This window comes from Epinephelus moara, chromosome 13, assembly GCF_006386435.1.
Source record: "Epinephelus moara isolate mb chromosome 13, YSFRI_EMoa_1.0, whole genome shotgun sequence".
NCBI lineage: Eukaryota > Metazoa > Chordata > Actinopteri > Perciformes > Serranidae > Epinephelus > Epinephelus moara.
In genome coordinates, this window is record NC_065518.1 from 2014902 (window position 1) to 2035554 (window position 20653).

The 20653-nt window shown below is 42.1% G+C and overlaps 1 protein-coding gene across 5 annotated transcripts in view; it reads left to right on the top strand.

The window, feature by feature from the left end:
• The window catches only part of kcnj16a (potassium inwardly rectifying channel subfamily J member 16a), a 32857-nt gene extending 16003 nt beyond the window's left edge, over positions 1-16854 (top strand). The window contains exons 1-3 of one of the 5 annotated variants that reach the window (XM_050059464.1): positions 474-663; positions 9937-10049; positions 11623-16854. In XM_050059464.1, coding sequence (XP_049915421.1) covers positions 11633-12880 — 1248 coding nt within the window. In that variant the 5' untranslated portion in view covers positions 474-663; positions 9937-10049; positions 11623-11632 and the 3' untranslated portion in view covers positions 12881-16854. Of the gene's footprint in view, positions 1-473; positions 664-9936; positions 10050-11622 lie in introns of those variants that run through there. The other 4 variants (XM_050059463.1, XM_050059462.1, XM_050059461.1 and 1 more) reach the window with 4 other exon arrangements.
• Positions 16855-20653: the final 3799 nt, after the last annotated feature.

Here is a 20653-nt window from a genome sequence, read left to right on the forward strand (position 1 = left end):
GTAGCTACATGCCCATTAGCCCACAGCGTCATTAACAGGCGGCTCGCTCAGTGTGTGACGTGCACTTGGAGATAAAATATAGGCCTATATTAATGAAGCTTCATTAGTACGGTTTGTATTTCTCTGTAATGTAGGAAAATTCGCGAGCGGACCTAAATTTAAGCTCATCAGTTTAATGGTTTTGAACCAGCATCTCCAGCGTTTGGATTAAGATGGTTATGAAAAATAATGGGTGTCAAATTCATTAGACTGCGGCTTATTATTTAGGTATATATTAGTATTGGATTGGAGTTTTAAATCTTGTCCAGTAAAACAGAATGGTGTACTGCTTAAACAGCAACCATGACCCAAAGCCCAGTTAACACCTGCATGTATGCATCCTCACCCACAACACACACACACACACACACAAACACACACACACACACACACACACACGCATACTGATGTCGACCTGCACAGACACACATTCAGAAACATTCACCTGTGTGCGTGACACCATGTGATGCTGAAGGGAGGTGTTAATCTTTAGTTTTTGCAGAGACAAGTGGGCTGGTTCATTCCAGCAGGTGACTGCTGAGCTACTGTTCAGCCCCTCGGAGAGCTTCTCACCTCAGGTACAGACACACCTGCGACTGGTTCAGCGCACATCTTTACAAAAAGGTAGGAATCATCTGTTCATTTACACTTTGCAGAAATCCTAATGTCAGACTGTTGAATTCAATTTCAGTGAAAGGGGATGTGGAATCTGATGTTTTAGGGTGTATATTTATAGGTTATTTATATAAACTGTATAAAACATTGTGGTATTTAGATATTAAAACCTGCTTATTTTAGTTTTCCATCAAAATAAATGCTCTTTAAAATACTGCATGCTCTTAAAAAGACTTAAAAGTACTACACTTGGCTGATGATTAATAAATGCATACTGTATGATCATTATTATTATTATTATTACAAGTTGCTGGTTGTTTGAAGGTGTCAAACTGAGCTGAAACAAATCTGATGCAACAAGAAAGTAAAGCTTGTGGACAGAGGAACAGTCAGTAATCTGAGCCGCAGTATTAAGAGCCGTAACACAATGCCTGAATGGTTACAAAACAAAACAAGATGTGGTCAAGGTGATAAGTCATGTTTGTTATCAGGTTTCACAGTGAGATCTGAAATAGGTTAATATGGGATGTATTAAAACAGATTTTTTGCTGAGAGAACAATGCATACGGATATGTTTGAAGAGCAGAGTTGACTCTGTGTGAATGTGAGGCTGCGTCACTGCTGACACAACAGGACTAACTCTGTTTCATAAATATGAGACTATTGATCTTTTAAACAGTGAAACATGCAGGACTTATAATCCCAGAGGTCACTCTTCAAGAGAAATCCTACAGTACACACGGCTGACATGAAACAGCGACAGACCAACAAATGTCTCATTTAAATTCAGGAGCACAGGTCTAAAATCAAACATAAACCCTGCGGAGACAGAAAAAAAAAGTGGACACTGAATCGGCAGAAATCTACAACTAAGAGGTTAAACTCTGCGTTCTCTCTCTTTAAAGGAATACTTCTACCTCCAAATGACCATTAAACTTGCCAGTAGTGTATTTCTAAACAGACAATCGTGTTTATGAGCGTCAAAGGTAGAGGAACACAGTGTCAGCACCGATCGGTATCTGGGCTCATCCGGGCAAATCTTAAAGGAACACTTTGGGACACGTAAAATGATCATTTGTTTATCAGTTACTCACCCTGTGTTGCTTTGAATATGGGAAGAAAACTTTGCTTTTCTCGCACGGTGAACGAAGAATCCAAAAACTGAGAAAATTGTCAATAAATAGAAGTCAAAGGGGTCCATGTTTAACAACAGCAAAACTTTATCAAACCATGTGTTTATAAACTCAAACACAACTCGTGCAGTATGATCCACGTTTAATTTATCCAGTCGGATGATCAGTACTTAGCAAACACATGCATTTTTACTATATTCACTATATTTTTCACTAGTTTTATTTTCATTCGTATATTTATACTTTTTGACTACTACCTATTTCTTCTATCCTTAGGTGTATCTGTGTGTTTGTATGAATTGTGTTGTGTAAAACGCTACTGGGTACCTTAATTTCCCCTGGGATCAATGAAGAATCTATCTATCTATCTATAACTTTACTATTTATAGAACATCCGCATAAACAGACTAAGACACGGTTAAGAAGTGCGTCTGAGCTGTTTATGCGGAAGTGTTTCAAATGCTAAGGCACCACCTGTAGCCACCATTACCTAACCTGATGGTTGGATGGATGGACTCCCGTTTTGAAGGCTTGAGTTCAGGATTTTGGCCGCTGCCATCTTGTATTTTTTGGAGCCAGAAGTGACCATATTTGGATGAAAGGGCGGAGCTGTGGAGGAGCGAGCCCTTTTTAAATAGGAGTTGTGCAAATTAGCAGGAAAGCCCAATCAGTCTTTTTTCAGCATTGGCAGTATAAAAACAAAATCGGGGAGTGCAGCAAAATGCCGCCTACCTACTTTTGTTTATACAGAATGCGCCTTTTTCGGGGCAATGGGGGGCGTGAGCAAGTAACAAAACGTGTAGCTCAGCATGTGACGTAAACAGTGACGTGGGAGGGAAGCTGCGGCTGGTCAGTCCTTCGGAGATTCTCTCGTAAGTCGGCCCGTTCTTCACCGTCTCCATCATCTGACTGGCCTCTTCGTTTGCGAGGACAAGGAGGGCGCGCAATTCCTTGTCTCCCCAGTTGCTCATCTTTACAGTGTCTGTCAGGTTTGTGTTTCCCTCTTGCTACTAGCTGCTCACTAATTCCTGCTATCAGCTGTTTCCTGTTTATCCACCGCCAGTGGCTTGCACATGCGGCGTCATCAACAGCCCCTCCCACAAGTCATCAACAGCCCCTTCCACAAGTCATCAACAGCCCCTCCCGTGGTGGAAGGCCGCCTCGGTCTGTTTAAACTAAAAAGGTTCCACCAATATGTCTACCCTACGAGGCGGAAAATTGGGCACCTTGGATCAACTCGCCAATCCGGCTCTGTGTGTCTAAACGCTCTCAGTTTGCTGGCAAAACGGCCCAACATTCGCCGAAAATCTGGCAGTTTAAAAGGGGCTATAGACTGTGGTGACACCTCACAGACAGCCGGTCACTTAAAGCAGAAATGCCCTAATTATGCGTAATTTTAAGCCTTAATAAAACATAAACGGGCGAGTTACATAAAAATTCATTGTAGAGTTGACATGAATGTTGAAATTAGCTTTAGAGACCAAAACATTTTTTGTACCAGGCTGTAAACATGTTTATTTCTGCTGTAACGTTGGGCACTTTAACACGGAGGTCTGTGGGGACTGACTCACTGTTGGAGCCAGCCTCAAGTGGTCATTAGAGGAACTGCAGTTTTGGCACTTTTGCGATGGTTTCATTTTTCTGCCCCGGAGATTTGTTGCTTGGAACATGTTTGGGAGGAACTGAGCATCCCACTGGATAAATGGGACTTGGACTGGAGGAGTTGTGTGAGTTTGTAAAAAGATGTTTTGATACAGTTTTGCTGATTTTAAATGTAACTTCAATTCATCAAGAGTTTTTGGATTCTTCGTTCACCATTGAGGCGTGTAAGAAAAACGATGTATTCTTCACGAATTCAACACAAATCGGGGTGTGTAAAAGATATACAGTTAGAGGGTAAAGTATTCCTTTGAGCTATTTCTAATTAAGCAAACTAAAATCCAACACGTGCTCTGGTCCACTTGCCACTTTTAAACCTGGATAAACCATTAACCTTCAGACACAAATCCTGACTTCATCATGTAGAAACGCCTTATGAAATCTCAGCACTCTGACCTTTAAACTTTGAAACAAACCTTTAGACATCAGGAGAACTCCCAGAGCAGATCAGTGTCAACAGATCTGACACTTTCTTGAAATATTCCTGAAACAGTGAAGTGGTCTCACCACCGCTGCCAGACGCTTCATCTGACACGTAGCTGAGAGGTTAAGTGACTTGTTAAGATGGAAATATTTTTCAGCACTGGGGTTTTGAAGGTCATTAGAGGTGACAGAAAGCTGCGGGGCAGAGCTGAGACTAGCCACCCGTGTACACAGTTCTGTTCCAGTGAACCACAGATGGGTGGCACAATGTCATTTGCAGTAAGTGAGCATGTAATGGAGTTGTAAGTGCCCCGAGCAGGAGAGGAAACAAGCCAATTGCCTAAGTTGTTTCCAGAGTTCATCCCTCGATTGTCAGCAGTGGATGACGGACCTTTAGTCTAACTTTAGAATAAAAAAAGGACGCTCTTGTTGTTGTGAAAAACAACAATTTAAACCTCAGAAATATCGAGTGTCACAGCTTTGTTCGTAGAAAGTGCAGTGGAAACTTTATGCCAAAGGTCAGGATGTGTTGTGGTTGTAGGAGGTTGTTCTGTGTCATGTCGTGTTTTGTACACAGAGCTGCTTGTTTCAGGTCATAAGCTCCGCAGAGTGAATGTGGAGAAAACAGCTCAACCTAGTGGGTCAACACAACACAGAGAGCCATCAGGGCTGATGCACTGCTCAGTGGGTGAAACCACAACACACTGAAAATACAAATAACTCAATTAGAAAAGCTTTTTAAAGCTCAGCACGACAATGGTCCATAATTTCTTTAAGGAATAAAATAATCTCACATATTACAGTAGTACACAGCATATTGAGGCGACTGCAAGTGATGGAAACTCCTCCTCAGTATCTTGAACCATTTAAAAAACATTCAGTGTTGATTAAAAAGTGTTTTCATGGCCTGATACTCCAGACGCTATTAAGGTCAAAATCACTCCGACAACCGTTACATCACGTTAAAAAATGTAGAATTAATAGTGGATTAATTGCGTCTCTTGAGGTTGAGTTTATTAGCTGACCACATGAAATAAGATAGGAGTATGTGTGTGTGTGTGTGTGTGTGTGTGTGTGTGTGTGTGTGTGTGTGTTAAGACACTTTAAGAGCTCAGACTTTATTCATTTATTTCTCTTTGTTAGAGAAAGTCTGAGCATTCATCTTCATTACGCCTCGTTAGTCCCGACTGTGCGGTGCAGGGAGATAAAATCACTGCACAACTACTGTGTGAACAGAAGCTCATCATTGAATTATGAAATACTTTAGAAATATTTACTTAATTTTACATTTTTTTTTAAATATAGACCAAGTGAAATCAATCAAGTAACAATTACATGATCTACTAAATGAAGGTATTCTATATGTCCATCTTCATATTTTACATATTAGCAATTAGTAAGTAGGAGGGCTGCAACTAATTCTAATTTTCATTATCAGTTAATCTGCTGATTATTTTCTTAATACAGCAATTCATCACTTGGTTTATAGAATGTCAAACAATTGTGAAAAATGCCCCACACAGCCTGAGGTGACCAACAGTCAAAATTCAGAAAGATAATAAGTTCATAATAATGTACAACAGCGAAGCTTGAACTAAGTGATGTTAGTATTTATGATTAAATTACAGTTTATCCTGAGAGGAACATAAATATGTATAAATATATATATATATATATATATATATATATATATATATATATATATAATATAAGTTTAACAGCAGTTCATAAAAGCAGCGCCACTCATTCAGTGATTACCACTTGTAACACTGTCCCGTGGTGCTATAGCATTGCTGCAGAAGCATGGTGGTCACCCTTCGGTTTCCCCGGTGATTACGCAGCTTGATTTTAAGCTGCAAACCCCTTTCACACTGTTAACTTTTTTAGTACCTCAAGTCACGCTAACACTGCTAACTGTGCTAACAGAGCTAACAGTAGCAAAGCTAAAAGGGGTTTGTGCATGGATGTATTAAGAGACCTGGGTACAGAAGTGATGGCGGGACACCATTCATTCCAGCAGCACATGAAGTTTAAAGTGCTTTATTTCCGCGCTCCACTAGTTTGAATGGGGTTAAAATAATTTGCCTATTTTAGCCTTTCCAAATGTTATCAGACTGAATGGATTAAATCTTGATAGTGGAATGAGTCATTTCACAGAAGTTGTAAGGCTCAAAATGTAAATCCCAATGTAAGTCTATGGGAAAAAGACTTTTTGGGCCCGATGGCATCACGTGATGGACCCTGGGAATTGCAGTACCACTGTTTGGCCACTACAAAAATTGGCTTTACACCCTGGTGTATATCCCGGGGGCCTGGCTGTGTGGCTCAAAAATTTGCCATTAAATCACCAGGGCAACTTAGGGGGAGCACAATGCGTAACTTGTCAAAAATATTCTCTGCAATTAACTAATTATCGGTTAACCCTTGACACCTCTAGTCTCCAGTCAAACATTTACCTGCATTCAGTCCTTTTCGAGCTGGCGTCCCAGACTGCCCCACTCCTTGCTGGAGCCACTGTGCTCGTGGTAGTTCAACGCCTGCAAGTTTAGCACGAGCTAAAACAGCAGCAGTGGCTAACATCCAACACAGAGCCGTTGAACAGTCCTAACAAACTCACACTGACAACGAAATGGCTCGACTCCGTGGTTAGAAAAGCTAGTAACTGTTAGCTGTGTGATGCTAACAGTTAGCCCTGTCACTGTGTGTGAGCGGTCAGGAGGACTATAACAACTGTCTCCGGCGCAGAGCCCACACTCCCGCAGTAGCTACAACACAAACAGTCTGCAGTGTGCTGAAGTCAAGCACGATGCACTGACGGAGGTGGTAGTTCAGCGTGTGTGCCGAGACGCCACCAAAACATTTAAAGAATGGCTGTACTGCACGCCATTTCATTTACATTATTGGTACTGAATCAACAACGCTTCTGGTATCAGTGTCACTTTAAGGGTACTGGTATTGTAATTTTTTTAACGACACTCACCCCTATATAGTCCATCCAATAAGTGTCAAGATGTTTCACTCAAAACCACAACAGTCAACCTCATGGTGAGGTACCTCATGGCCAGAGGAAAAGTAAGAGGATCACAGAAGTCCTGTGAGGACCATGGATGTGTGCACACAATTGTATGGCAATCCATGCAAAAGCTTCAGAGATATTTCAGTCTGGATTAAAGTGTTGCACCGACCGACAGATCAACCAACCGTTGAGAGCCAAAAATGACCTAAGCAAGAGTTTGATAATGAAAAAAGTTGCCAAATCATTTTCTGTGGACTGACTGATGATTGCAGCTCTGATACATGACCAACACTGATATTAACAACCATTCAAAGTTATGAAGGCAGAAAAAAGCAGCAGGATAAAGCAGCAACTTTTTCCACACACCTGCGTGCTGCTACTGAGGAAGTTATCTGCACGTCTTTGCACTTTTTATTCCTCTACAAAATGATTTCTGCAGGTCAGACAGAGGTTTGAGTTCAGACTGATAACCCTCGAATACAACAGTCCCTCAGCGTCTCTTGGTTTTCCAGTAGGATGCTGCGTTTTTCTCCTTTCGTCCATATCAGGGTAGTTAGGAAGGGATTATGGGAAGCTAATAGGACGTTATTCCTATGACCTCATGGAGTGAGCTCCATAGTCTGGCAGTGGGGACGTTCGCTGTAGCCAGGAGAAAGTGGAGTCTGTGACTGGAGCCCAGTTCACTCAGTCAGATAGCGGTGATTCAAACCCCATTTGTTTTGGGCGTAGAGGATGCTCTCAGTGGTTTGGCTGTGATTGATCCTTCCTCTGCCCGTGATCGCACCATGACACTATTCCAGTTTCCACATTCATTTTTCCCCTGCTAACTTAGACCAGTTCAGTCCCGTGGCGCTTCCTTTATTGGCCCTCTGACAGTTCTTTGACCTCCACCCAGAAAAACAAAAAAAAAGGTCCTGGGCCATTGCTTTGGACAACAGCAAACCTTTGCATGGAAACATTACTGTATGTTTACAGAGGGTGTAACGTTACTGCGGCAGAAGACATCCTACTGTGGTGTGGCAACAGACTACTGGTCACTAAACACATTATATTAAGTAGAATTTAAGAGCAAAATTTCCCCTGCACCTACGCCATGTGATGCATTTAAAGATTTTCAGCCGATTTAATCAACTAATGCTGCGTTCACATGGAATCAGGCAGAAAGGACAACACCTTCTGGACGGCACTTGAAAAGAAAAAACAAACAGCCTGATGAAATGGCAGGACAGTAACACGAGACATGCATGACGGATTGAAATATATCAAATAAAATAATTTTGTTTTTATTTGTGTCCAGTAATTGTCAGGATCACCTGTGTGTTCTCCTTGCATGAGGAGCTATGTAACATCAGGTTGTAAATGTCAAGGAGGACAACAAAAAGTTAAAATATTTTAACTTTGAATGGCAGTGCCCTCTACCCTCACCACTGCCAGTATTCTCTGCCAGCCTCACCTAATTTTACCGTCTTTTTCTTATCCACTAAATTATCCAGTTTGCTGTCTACTGATTCCATGTGATCGCAGCATGCTTAAGGCCTTTGACCAAAAGGAATTTATAAAATCCATCAGCAGAGTTGCATCAAATCACCATATCCTGTTCGTATGTCTAACGAATTAATGCTTACACAGTTACACAGAGGCATGGTTGAGCATCGTCACCTTAAGAAGTTCTAAACATAGCCTAATGTTTGTAGGTTAGGTTCAGGAAAAGAATCACGGTAGGTTGTCATTACGTTACGTACTCAACATAAAGTTATGTAGATTAGGTTTAGGAAAGAAAAGTCACGTTTTTGGAAATAGTTTTTGGAAAAGTACATGGTTTGGCATGGTCACGTTATGTACGTAACAAACTTACATACTAAACATAAAGTTACGTAGGTAAGTTGTAGGAAAAGAATTCTGGTTGATTGTCGTCACATTACATACTCAACATAAAGTTATGTAAACGGAAAGTTATGTAGGTTGAGTTGAGGAGAGTTAAGTTACGTTTTTGGAAAAGGTTTTGGAAGAGAAACAAGGTTGGGCATCGTTATATTACGTACTTAACATAGACTTACATACTTAATACAAACTGACGTACTAAATGTAACGTAACAGTGGTTAGGAGTCGGAAACGAAACATGGTTGGGTGTTATCACGTTATGTACTTAACATAAAGTTACGTAGGTTTGGTTTAGCAAAAGAATCATTGTTGGGCAACATCATGTTACGTACTTAACGTAAAATTTAAAAATCTTTATACTGCTTCCTTCTTTACTCCCATCAGCACATTTAATGTTTTTTTTTTGTTAGACTGCTAGCAATCTCTGGAGTACAGGTATGTACCACATCTTAGCTGTCCTTGGTTTATTGTACGAGAAAAAAAGTCAGTGGCGTAAAGCAGCAGCCTGAGCAATAACTGTTGCAGTGGGTTTTGTATCTCCAGGCAACTGCCCCACTGTGATTAAACGTATTGACACAGAACAAAGAGACAGGAAAAAGAAAATCATACATGGTAAACATTCCCAGATTGCTGTCTTAAAAATAGACCTCCAGAGCAATCAAAGCTCAGACAAGAAGACGAAGTGGGAGACAAAATATGAAAGAAAACATGTGAATGAAATTATAACTTTAACCCATAATGGAAAAAACATAACGGGCAACACAACAGACTCTTTTTCTCGTCAATGATTTTTTTTTTGTCCTGTGTCACTGTTCTGGTTGTCAACAAAGTGCTGCTCATTACGTATGTTTATTAGATGCTACAGGAGGGAGAGCAAGAGGTTGGAGATTTCCAGTGATCAGCCAATGTTTGTGATACATGGAAGACTCCGTTGTTAATCGTTTCCTCCAACAACAGCTGGAAAAAAAAAGTCGGAAAATGGGCAAGACGGGTTTAAGTAAATGGCTGTTTTCTGTGTCAGAGCAACAGGGAAAGCCCTTTGGGAATATTCTGACTGATCTGTGTGAACGATGCAGCATCAAAACATTTCGTAATTAAACTGATTTTTGTTTACTGTATTCGTGTTATCACATCTATCAAGATTTTATGAATTCTTCTGCTTGTTTTAGGCTCACATTTCCTTCTTCAACTGTGAAAACACGTGCACAAAATTAATAATCGGCAGCAGAAACACTGGACTGCAGACTGCAGAGGGACTGCATACTGACTGACTACTCTCTCAGTGAGTGTATGTCTTTAACAGGGGTGTCACGACGCATAAATCCCAATGGATATATCAATTCAGTGATTAATGATCCAGTATTATCCATGCAAAGTGAAAACATTATATCGTCATCTTTAAAATACTCCATTTTGAAATTCCCATTTATGTCAAAGCACACCTCCTTTCTAAACATTCGAACAGTGCCAAAGGCCCAACGCTGGGCAGGTCATGGTAAGCATCTAAGAAAAAGACAATGACAATATTTACTGATATTGTCCGCTATCGACCACAGGCCCCTGGATTTAATTGAATCGAGTCGAAATTGAATCGTGGCAGAGTTTGTGATGTGAGCAAGTATTACATCATTGTCCAAAAATTCAATATAATATCATAATGTGATGAAACGTTGGATTTACACTCCCACTCATGCAGCACATTTGCAATCTTAGGCTTCATTTTGCTTTTTAAATGTATGAAATGGGTATTTTTACAGTACTCCTCTAAATTGGTCCAGATGCTCCCTTATAGACTCAACAACATCTGGGTTTCCATGTCAGATTTGTGTCGCGTCCTCATGTGGGTCAGAGATCAGACAGCTTTCAGTGGCTGTTTGGTCTCATTAGCAGAGCTGTGTCTGCTCCTGCAGTCATGACCTGCATTACTCTAATGACTTTCTCTACATATTTTGGGTCAGTTGTACAAAACAACAACCTACAAACTAGTCCGGTGACAAATGTTAGAAAGTTGCCGATATGGAACTCAGGGTTTAATGAAAACCTGGGCTGCAAGGTTGATGGTAGGGATGTCAACAATGAACCATTAATCAGTTAATCGCTGAGTATCTTTGACTTGTCCCCATGTCAGCCAATAGGTTAATTTTTACTACTCTTCAGTTTAATGCCATTGCTAATGTTAGCTAACCACTAGGGACTGGAAGGTGGGCATTCGGCATTCTCTGCAGTGAACGCAGCTAGCCAGCTGTCTGTTAGCATAGCCAACAAAAATAAATAAATAAAAGGCAAGGCATCACTAAAAATTAAAATTTCACCACCTCTCAGTGGACGGTGCTTTGACATGCGGCACTAAAGCTAACAGTCACTGAAGACTAAAAGGAAAGGCCTCTTGTATTTCATGTCATTTTGTGTTTTGTTTTTTCCTTAAATATTATAAACTGTTTAATCTCCTGTTGAAGGGTATTGGGCTATCAAAAGCAAATTTAACTGAAACTGACATCCCTAGTAAATGGCGTTAACTGGAATCTATTAAACAGAAAAATAGAAGCCAACCTAGAAATATGGGACCTAAGACCAAAACTAGATCTCAACAAACCTGAAACTCTGAAGTTCCTGTTACTAAACAAAGCACTGAGGGTGTTGAATGAGTATTCAGCCGCCTTCATATCTTCTCTAAAGAGGTTATTTTTTGTACTCTAAGCCACCATGTAAAGAATGTAAAGATTTCGAACTGTGGCGCCCCCCAGTGGTGGTAAAATCCTGCTCAGTGGCTTTAATGTAAAGGCTCAAAGTCAGATATTAACCAAGTCTCATTCATGAATAAAGCTGCTAAAGGTTTTTTTTTATCTTCTCTACAGACCCTGAAAGATGCAGAAACAATATAAATCAGTGAGCCCCTCCGATGACATCACTGTGAAGACTGAGAATGGACCTCAACCAAAGAAACACCGCTACGTACGCAAAGAAGGCAGCTGTAACGTTGTGTTCCGCCATGTTCCTGAGGAGTGGCTGCTGTTTGTGACCGACATCTTTACCACCTTGGTGGAGATCAGATGGAGGGTGATGTTCCTGATCTTTGCCCTGTCTTACATCCTGTCCTGGCTCTTCTTTGGCATTCTCTTCTGGGTCATTGCCCTCGCTCATGGTGATGCCAGAAGGCCCTCAGAAGAACACTGCGTGTATGAGGTGCGCAGCTTCACAGCTGCCTTCCTCTTCTCGCTTGAAACTCAAACGACCATTGGCTATGGTTTCAGAGGAATGTCTGAGAACTGCATGATTGCCATCATCATCGTCACTATACAGGATGTCATCAGCTGCTTCATCGACACGTTTGTCATTGGAATTGTTGTTGCCAAAATGGCCTCTGCCAGGAAGAGGGCGCAGACAGTGGGCTTCAGCAACAGCGCTGTCATCAATCTACGCGATGGTTACTTGACTCTGTCCTGGAGAGTTGGGGACTTTCGCAGACACCACCTGGTGGAAGGGACAGCTTGCGCTCAGATAGTCCGCACCACGGTGCACGCCACAGGGAAAAGGGACGTGACATACGAAGATCTGGTCATCCAGCAGAGGGACATTATCGTGGCCACACCTACCACCATCTTCCACAGGATCCAACCTGGCAGCCCGCTGTACAAGATGAGTTTGGAGGATCTGCGGAAGTCAGACTTTGAGTTGGTGGTGTCTTTCACTTACACAGACGACTCCACAGGTATTCTGCATCAGACCCGAACCTCGTACACTCCACCTGAAATTCTCTGGGGCCACCTGTTCCAGGAGATGATCAGGGTCACCAGGAGGCACTACACGGTGGATTATACCTTGTTCAATCACACTGCTAAGGTGCTGGTGCCTGTGGTCAGCGCTGAGGAGTACGAACGGCAGAAGCGCCTGCGGCCTTCTCCAAGACATTCCCCTAGACATTCACCCCGATGTTCCCCACGACCCTCTCCAAAACAGCAGCAAAACCATCAAGAAAAACTTCTGACACCTCCGACAGTAACTGTGGAGATGGTGAATGACAGTTGCCCTGAACCAATGGTTTCAACGTCAGCAGAAAATCAACATCAAGACACGTTGACTTTGCCAAATGACCTGACAAATACAGAAATATAAAAGCAGAGCCATGTTTTATTCATTAAGACATTGTGCTGATTGTCCGTTCCTTCAAGGAAGCCGCTGCTACAGAGGAATACTGAGGATGCTACTGGATCTCATTCACTCTAAGAATGTTAAGAGTTCTGGCTTCTGTTTTTTAACATGCCATTTTTTTGCAAACACAGATCTGTGTTTTGAGTATCAAAGACTTTACCCTTGTAGGCTTGAAAGATGGCGCCCATTTCAATGAGAGCTGCTCATCCAGCACTACATGAAGGCTACTGAAGGATCCTTATCTGTGGGTTTCAAATCAGTACAGGCTTTACACTACTTATAGGCAGCCAGCAAGAGTACACCCAGAAAGTACCAATGACTTATGCTGCCTCCATCGATCATGTGACTATCGCCTTTCAGATGGTAGCAGTCCCTTGAGTATCCCCAAAGACTACTTCAAAAAGCCCCACCTACTCATCCTAAAGACCAAACCCCAGGAACAGTGTCGGGCCTGAGGCCAATTTGATATCATGGCTCAAATGTGGAATTACATCTTAAGGTTTGTAGGTTACTTTGTGGCCAATATTTCATGCTGATCTGGTGTAGCCAGTAGATATCCAAGTCAAGACGTACTCTTCCGTGTGCAAGTCATTTCAGCTAACCCATATAAATGCAGATACATGAGTTGACCCTAAGCTGTAAACTTCTACAGCAATTCAGACTGAAAATGCAGCTGTAGTCCTCAAGCGATGAAACTACAAACTTTTTACCGCCTTTCAAGCCTACAGGTAGTCCGCATTTGATACACAAAATATAAATACTTACAACAGTAAGTATAAATGCAACAACATCAGAATACAAAGCCTTTAATGTACTGAGACTCGCTATTTGAACTATAAATACATTTTAATAAAGTCTTTATATGGTTAATGTAATATTCAGATAAGGTGATTGTGGACTTAAGGGCAAATGATGAAGGTCAGGGTGTATATCTAAGTGGGTGGAAATTTGTTTTTATATTTTATATAGGCCTTGTGTTAAGATTGTTTCATTAACTGTTGTTTTTAGCCTTAAATCTCAACCTTTGAGCCAACATGGACGACAAATGGGCTGCTGAGGAAGATCATGCACTACAGTCAGAAAGCTCCAGAACGGCTACAAAGTGAACCCTTTGGTGAGACTGTTGTGACAAGTGTGAACAAAAAAAACCCAACTTAAGTTATGTATTTAAAAAGAAAGGACCAGTTGCAGAAAAGACCTTAAGTTTTTACCTTAACTGTAGGCTCAATTTCTCCTTAGCTAAGGGACGTCCACAGTTGCACAGAATCCCTTTAAAGGTTTCCTTAGTTAAGGAAAAATTTTAGATCATTTACTGCATTGAAAGATATTTTACAGCGGTACTAGTTTCCTTGGAGATTGTTTGTCTGCTTGGACTCGTACTGGTGATGCCTGTTATCGTCTCACACAGTTGGCTCATCGTTAGATAGAGAAAAAATAGCACAAAAGAAAACAAAAGAAGAAAAGGAAATCATATTGGTCAGAGGAGGACAAGATTAAACTTCTGGAGGAATACAATCATAGAAAGCACAAACTACAAAGTAAATTTGATCCCAAATACCAGAAAACAGAAAAGGAAAGTATAAAGAAGCAACAAAAATTAATTCAGTCAAATCCAAAGTGTAAAATCAAAGGGGAACTATTGGGCTCTCCTGGTCGCAGAACACTCGGGGTGTGTTCACCTTTTTCATTTACTACCATAAACTCAGTCCTGTTGCATTTAAGAGAGTTAGGGGTACCTTAAGTAATTTTTTTTTCCTTGCTTTGGTTGCTAAGGTTTTTTTGTGCAACGGTCTAGGGATTCCTTAAGTATAAGACCAAGACAAGGTGAAAACCATAAATACTTAAGTGAGCATTTTATGGAAACCTTAAGAAAAAGACTTAAGGGGTTTTTTTGCAACCAGTTTTATTTTGAGGAAACCTTGACCAGGGGCTGTATTCACAAAGCTTCTTAGTACAAGGAGTTCCAAAGAGCTCCTCAGGTGAAAAACTGTTAGGAGCAGGAAGGAGGACTTTTAAGAGGTTCTGAATCAGAGGAGAAAATGGTGGAAACACAAAGAGGTCAGAGAAATGTTCTCCAAACACTGAATGGCAGTGAGTAAATGAAATGCCTCATATTTGATGGTGCAGATATAATATGTGTGCTTGATCTCATGAGGAGTACGCACACATTTCACACCTAACGCATTAAGACCAGAAATAAAGTGATCACAGCACTAGGATTGAAAATAACGGAAAAATGAAGCAGTGATGACGTGAGTCTGTCTCAACCTTCCATCAGCAGAGTGATTACACTAACAACAACAACACTTTCACAGTCAGCAGTTCATTCAATTTCCACTGGGTGTCCTCACCTTACAGGCTCACAAAAGGACAACCAATCACACATTAAACGAATGCATCATACCTAGCAACAGGGTCAACCACCACAAAGTTTCTGTCCCTTCCTTGCTCAGAGTTGCTCTGACAACTTCCCTAAATCACTCCTAAGCTAGGACTCCTTACTGAAAGTTTTTAGGCTAAGTTTGGAGCTCTCTGAGAGGATTATGAGAATGTTTGTGAATACGGCCCCGGGAATTTAAGGAAAATCTTAACTTAAGGTGTTTTGTGCAAACCGGTCTCTACAGTTTATCCTTTGTCTAAAGGCCCTGACACACCAAGCCGACGGTCGGCCGTCGACCAAAGTCGGGCCGTCGGTGAGCGTCTGTCGGCCTAGTTTTTGTGGTGTGTCCCGCACCGTTGGCACTTCAGCGTCGGCGGCTTTTCGGCCGATTGAGCATGTTGAATCGGCGGCGGAGCTTGTCGTTGAGAGAGATCACTCTGATTGGCTGTTCAGGTTTTATTTCCTCGCCCCTGTAGCGAGTGAATCTGCCTGTAGTGAAACCGGGGCTAACCGGTGCTTCCTCCTCAGGCTCCACTTCACTCAGCTGCCCCACAGACCCGCTGCTTCTTCACACTTTAACCTGAATAACAAACCGGAGCTAGCTGGGAGCGGCTAGCGGAGCGTTAGCCGCAGCATGACCGGAGGGAAGCACAGCCAGTTAGCCTCCGCTAGTCTCTGAGCTAGCCCCGGCTCTCCGTTTGGATCCAACCGGAGCACCGAGCCCTGGTTTGTTATTCAGGTTAAAGTGGGAAGAAGCAGCGGGTTTATCGGGCAGCTGAGTGAAGTGGAGCCTGCGGAGGAAACACCGGGACCGTCTGGATGTAATAGTCCGTGGAGGTGCTGCGGTGCTCGGCTGCACAGATAGGAAACCCCTCGGCTGACAGGATGTACCACTCTCTCACTCCGCTCTCTCTCACGCAGGCGCAGAACGTACGTGCTACTTGGCCGTCGGATGTAGTCCGTGTAGTGTGTTCAAATGCAACTGACACAGGGCGACGTGAGGCGACGTGAGGCGACGTAGACGACGCAACAGTTGGCTTTCGTCGCCGCTAGTTCTTTGATGTCAGTTTGGTGTGTCCGCACCTTAAGGAGACTTTGACTATCCCTGAAGTCTTGTTGCTGAGCATTGTAAATAAACAGAGGTCACAAGGTGATGACAGCAATGTTCCTGTTTATGAGTAAAGTCAGCAGAGTTTATAAGAAAAACGTAAAACATTATGTTTTCTTTATGTTTGTGGTGGTGGAACACTGTTTGTTTAGTAATTAACAGGAAGTCACGACTCAAAATCATTTCATCGAAACTTTTTACACAAAAATAAGTGAACTTGTGATGAACCCTGCTTCTTGTCTTAGATTTTGTAAATGACAGATATTTTATATCTTCGAACGTCTTATGAACAAAAGAATTTGCGGATCTGATGTAACAGAGACCAACTGTGTTGTAAATGTTGTTATGAAGCTTCATCAAGCAGATTTTATAAATATCAAGACGACACCAGTGTCAACAATTTCAATAAAGTGATGTTTAAATGTCTGGTTTGCATCTTCACTTCCTCTGATGATCATGTGTCTGTCTAAGGTGGATGGTGTTTGTTGTGGAAGAACAAAAGCTCTGATCGGGAAGTTCTCTTTGACGTCAGCTGACCAGACGGATGAAAGTGACCAGATGCTGCTTTCTCACCTGCTGCTTTGATTTGCATCTCTGTGTGATCTGGTTAAAACCATCATGTATCTAAATAGATCAATCCAAACCTCCTGATGTTCTTCAGGCAGCAGATCATGACAGTGTAGATTTACTGTGATGCCCTTATTTCTATCTGTCCGTTCACCGACCGGCTGACCCTGTTACAGAGACCACAGCCGGTCACCCGGCACACAGACCTCATTATGCTCTTCTAAAACAGGGGTGAGGACAGTCGCCTCAAACTGAACCATGACCTTGGAGTTCCAGCTACTCAGAGCGCTTTAATACTACGTCACATTCACCCATTCACACGCTGGTGGCAGAGGCTACCTTACAAGGTGCCACCTGCTACTCAGTAACCAATCACTCGCACTTACACACCGATGCAACAACCATCAGGAGCAATTTAGGGTTCAGTATCTTCAGGACACTTTGACATACAAGCTGGAAGAGCTGGGGATCAAACCGTTGATCTCTGAGTAGTGGACGACCGGCTCTGCCTCTGAGCCATAGCCGCCCAGATGACCAGCGTGAAAGAAACGTGGCGATATCTTTGGTCGTGGCTCCAAAACGGTGGTCCTACGTCGCACGGTGAGACAGGTTTAAAGATGGCCACTGTCCTGGTTGATCAAAGACAGCCTGAGATAAAATTCTGACAGTGTGACTGCTGTTAGCACCTACGTCTACTAACCAACCAATAGAAATGCAGCATGAAATGACAAACTGACACTAAACCCAAACAAACAGACGGACAGAAGCTCGCCATGGAGGCAGAACACGCTAAAAGAAATGTGAGGAAAACCTTGTGAAGCCTTGTCTGTATGATGTGTCCTGAGCTCTGACCATGATCACGTAAAGAAGGATGAAGCATGGAAGGAAATAGAGGCGGAGCTACAGCTGCCAGGTGACACACCTAGCAGCTAGCAAACACACACACACACACACACACACACACACACACACACACTGCAGTATATAGAGCCCACAGAACTTTAGGTAATTTAATCATTTGACCCTCTGTTTTGTGCTTCACAGTTGGGGAAGTGATAACCCGTGCAGCATCCTTGTGTACTCAGTATGTGAGGCTGTTGCATCGTACATCGTAGCCTGTGATTCAGTTGGCGCTGTCATCGTACATTCTGCAGGCATCAAACTTGATGTCACAGTCACAGTAAAAAATAACTGCCTCAAAAGACTTTTTGGCCAACTACACAACTACAGGGCTTTGCATTTAGCTTTATAGGTGACAACTGTCGAGTTTACTTGTGCAAAATGGAAATTGTGGCCTATTAAAAAATAAATGATATCAGAAAGGGATCTGGTCACTTATTCTGATTGATTAACGTACAAAAGATACAACCAACAGGTAACTAGATGACTATAACTCAGACATCGCCCCTTGGCCAGGTTTAGGTAGATGGAGGAACACTTTAAGACAAAATCAAGATGGTCGCTCGTTACTCTTTTGTGCAGTGTGTTTGAGATCAGAGCTGCTACACGGTAAGAAACCCAGCCTCTGATTGGTGGATGGTAGTGATGTGCGGGTTGATCAGACGGTTCGGGTGAGCTTGTTAGAAAATATTGCAGGTTTTAGGCGGGCAGGTCAGTAAGTGACGTAGCAGCGTTCTGAGAAGGCGCTCCATTATTTGGCTTTTCGTGTACGTCCGTGTACTCCGTGTTCAAATAAACACGGGCGCTCATCAAATTCAAATGGCTCATCCAGATCCAGTTGGTCAAAATCGGGTCATCGAGCCATTTGAATGTGATNGACATGTCACATATTGAACATCCTGTCACTCATTTAGACAAAAGAAGATCTGAACATAGGGCCCAGGTTGAAAAAAAAAAATTAGTTCCCCTTTAACTCGCCCTGATTTTTATGATACAGGTCTGAAACTCTTTTTACACTTCACGCTGCTGTGACTCGTTTAAAATATTGTATGTTACTTGATTTTATGATTTGTGGTTTAACAATCTTGTGCTTTTATGATGTCATGATTTTATTACTTTTTAGGATTCATTTTATGTCATGATTTCTTTTTGATCTTAAGATTTATGGTCACATAATCCGTGTTTTAAACTGTTTTTAAGTGTCCTTCTATATTGAACTGTCTCGTTTGTCTGTTTTCATGTGAAGCACTCAGTGATTATAACACCCTCATTGTAAATCACTTTGTGCTGTATCTATTGTATGAAAAGTTTTTTATTATTATAACTATTTTGTTGGTTGTGTAAAACATCAATTTAGTACTCTCAAAGTTTAGTTGACTAATTTGTGCAAAAATGTAAAATGTCTGCATCTTAGAATTATAGTTTTATTGTCATTATATAACAGTTTACATATTTCATTAAGCCTTTAGATGCTGTGACATAAACTGTAGGAAAAGTTCACATTCATTAACCCCCCCCCCCCCCCCCCCCCCACCCTCCTCTGTCTTGTGCTGCCATCTGCTCACAATACAGTGGTGTGTGTGTGTGTGTGTGTGTGTGTGTGTGTGTGTGTGTGTGTGTGTGTGAGCCAATCACTGGTTAATTCCAGTCTCCAGCTCTCCACCTTGTGGTCCACACGCAGCACTGGCTCCTGCATGCATCGCTCTCTTTATTGCTGGAAATTGGGCATGGAAAGCAAACACACACACTCACACACAACGCGCACAGTTCACTGACACAGGTGGTTTGGGCTAAATATACGTGCTGCTATAAATAACCACGACTAAAAATAAAACTCAGACTCCTCAGATTAAAAAAAAAAACAAAAAAAACCCCAGAGCAGTCCAAAAGCCTCTGTGATAAACACGCTGCTGCGGGTTAATGTTTATGATGAATTAGTAAGCAGGAAGAATGATTTAGTCAATGGCTTTAAGACAACACGGCTGCAGCCTGACCTAAAATTATAGGGCAACAGATGCATAGTCTAAACATCCGAAGCAACTTGATAGCTTAGTGGAGAAAGACAGTCATATCATAATACAGGCATGTAGGCCTTTATTGAGTGAGTCATTCTTTCCGACAGAACACATTTTCCATACCCACATTAAAAAATAAGATCTATAAAAACAACGGATATCACAGAAATGAGGCTGATGGGTGGACGCTGTCCACAGCAGGTGGTAACAAGGACACCAGGCTGATTCATCGCCTCAGCACAGAAGGCATAGATCACTGTTTGGGCATGGATCTCTGGAAGACAATTTATTTTTTAATTTTGTTTTACACATGTGAGTTACAGGATATTTGTTTTCTTGTTGCAAAACTTTCTGGTAATTTGAAGTTTCTGCAGAGCAGAAGCACCTGAACATGTCACCTGTGTGCTTGTTACAGGTTATCAAACAGCAGTGACATGAACCAGGTTTAAGTCCTCAATAAAAAAAAGTCCCAACCTGATGTTTTCCTGGTGTTTGTTTTTGTTTATATTCCACGTTGTACCTCCTCCTGTTTCTTTATTTAACCCCTGATTGAGATTAAAGTGGCATCGCTCAATTAGCTCCCATTACTTCCATGTTGTGTTCTGTTCACATCACTCAAACACATAAACTGACACAAAAACGGAGCCTAACCGCGCCGGGCTCACAGTGCGCGCTCCCCGCCTGCTCTCCATTGGCCGGGGCGCGGAGCGGGGGGCGGGCCGTGCCGGTGCGTGCTGTTTAAAACGCTTTGGGTGAACTCGTCGCGA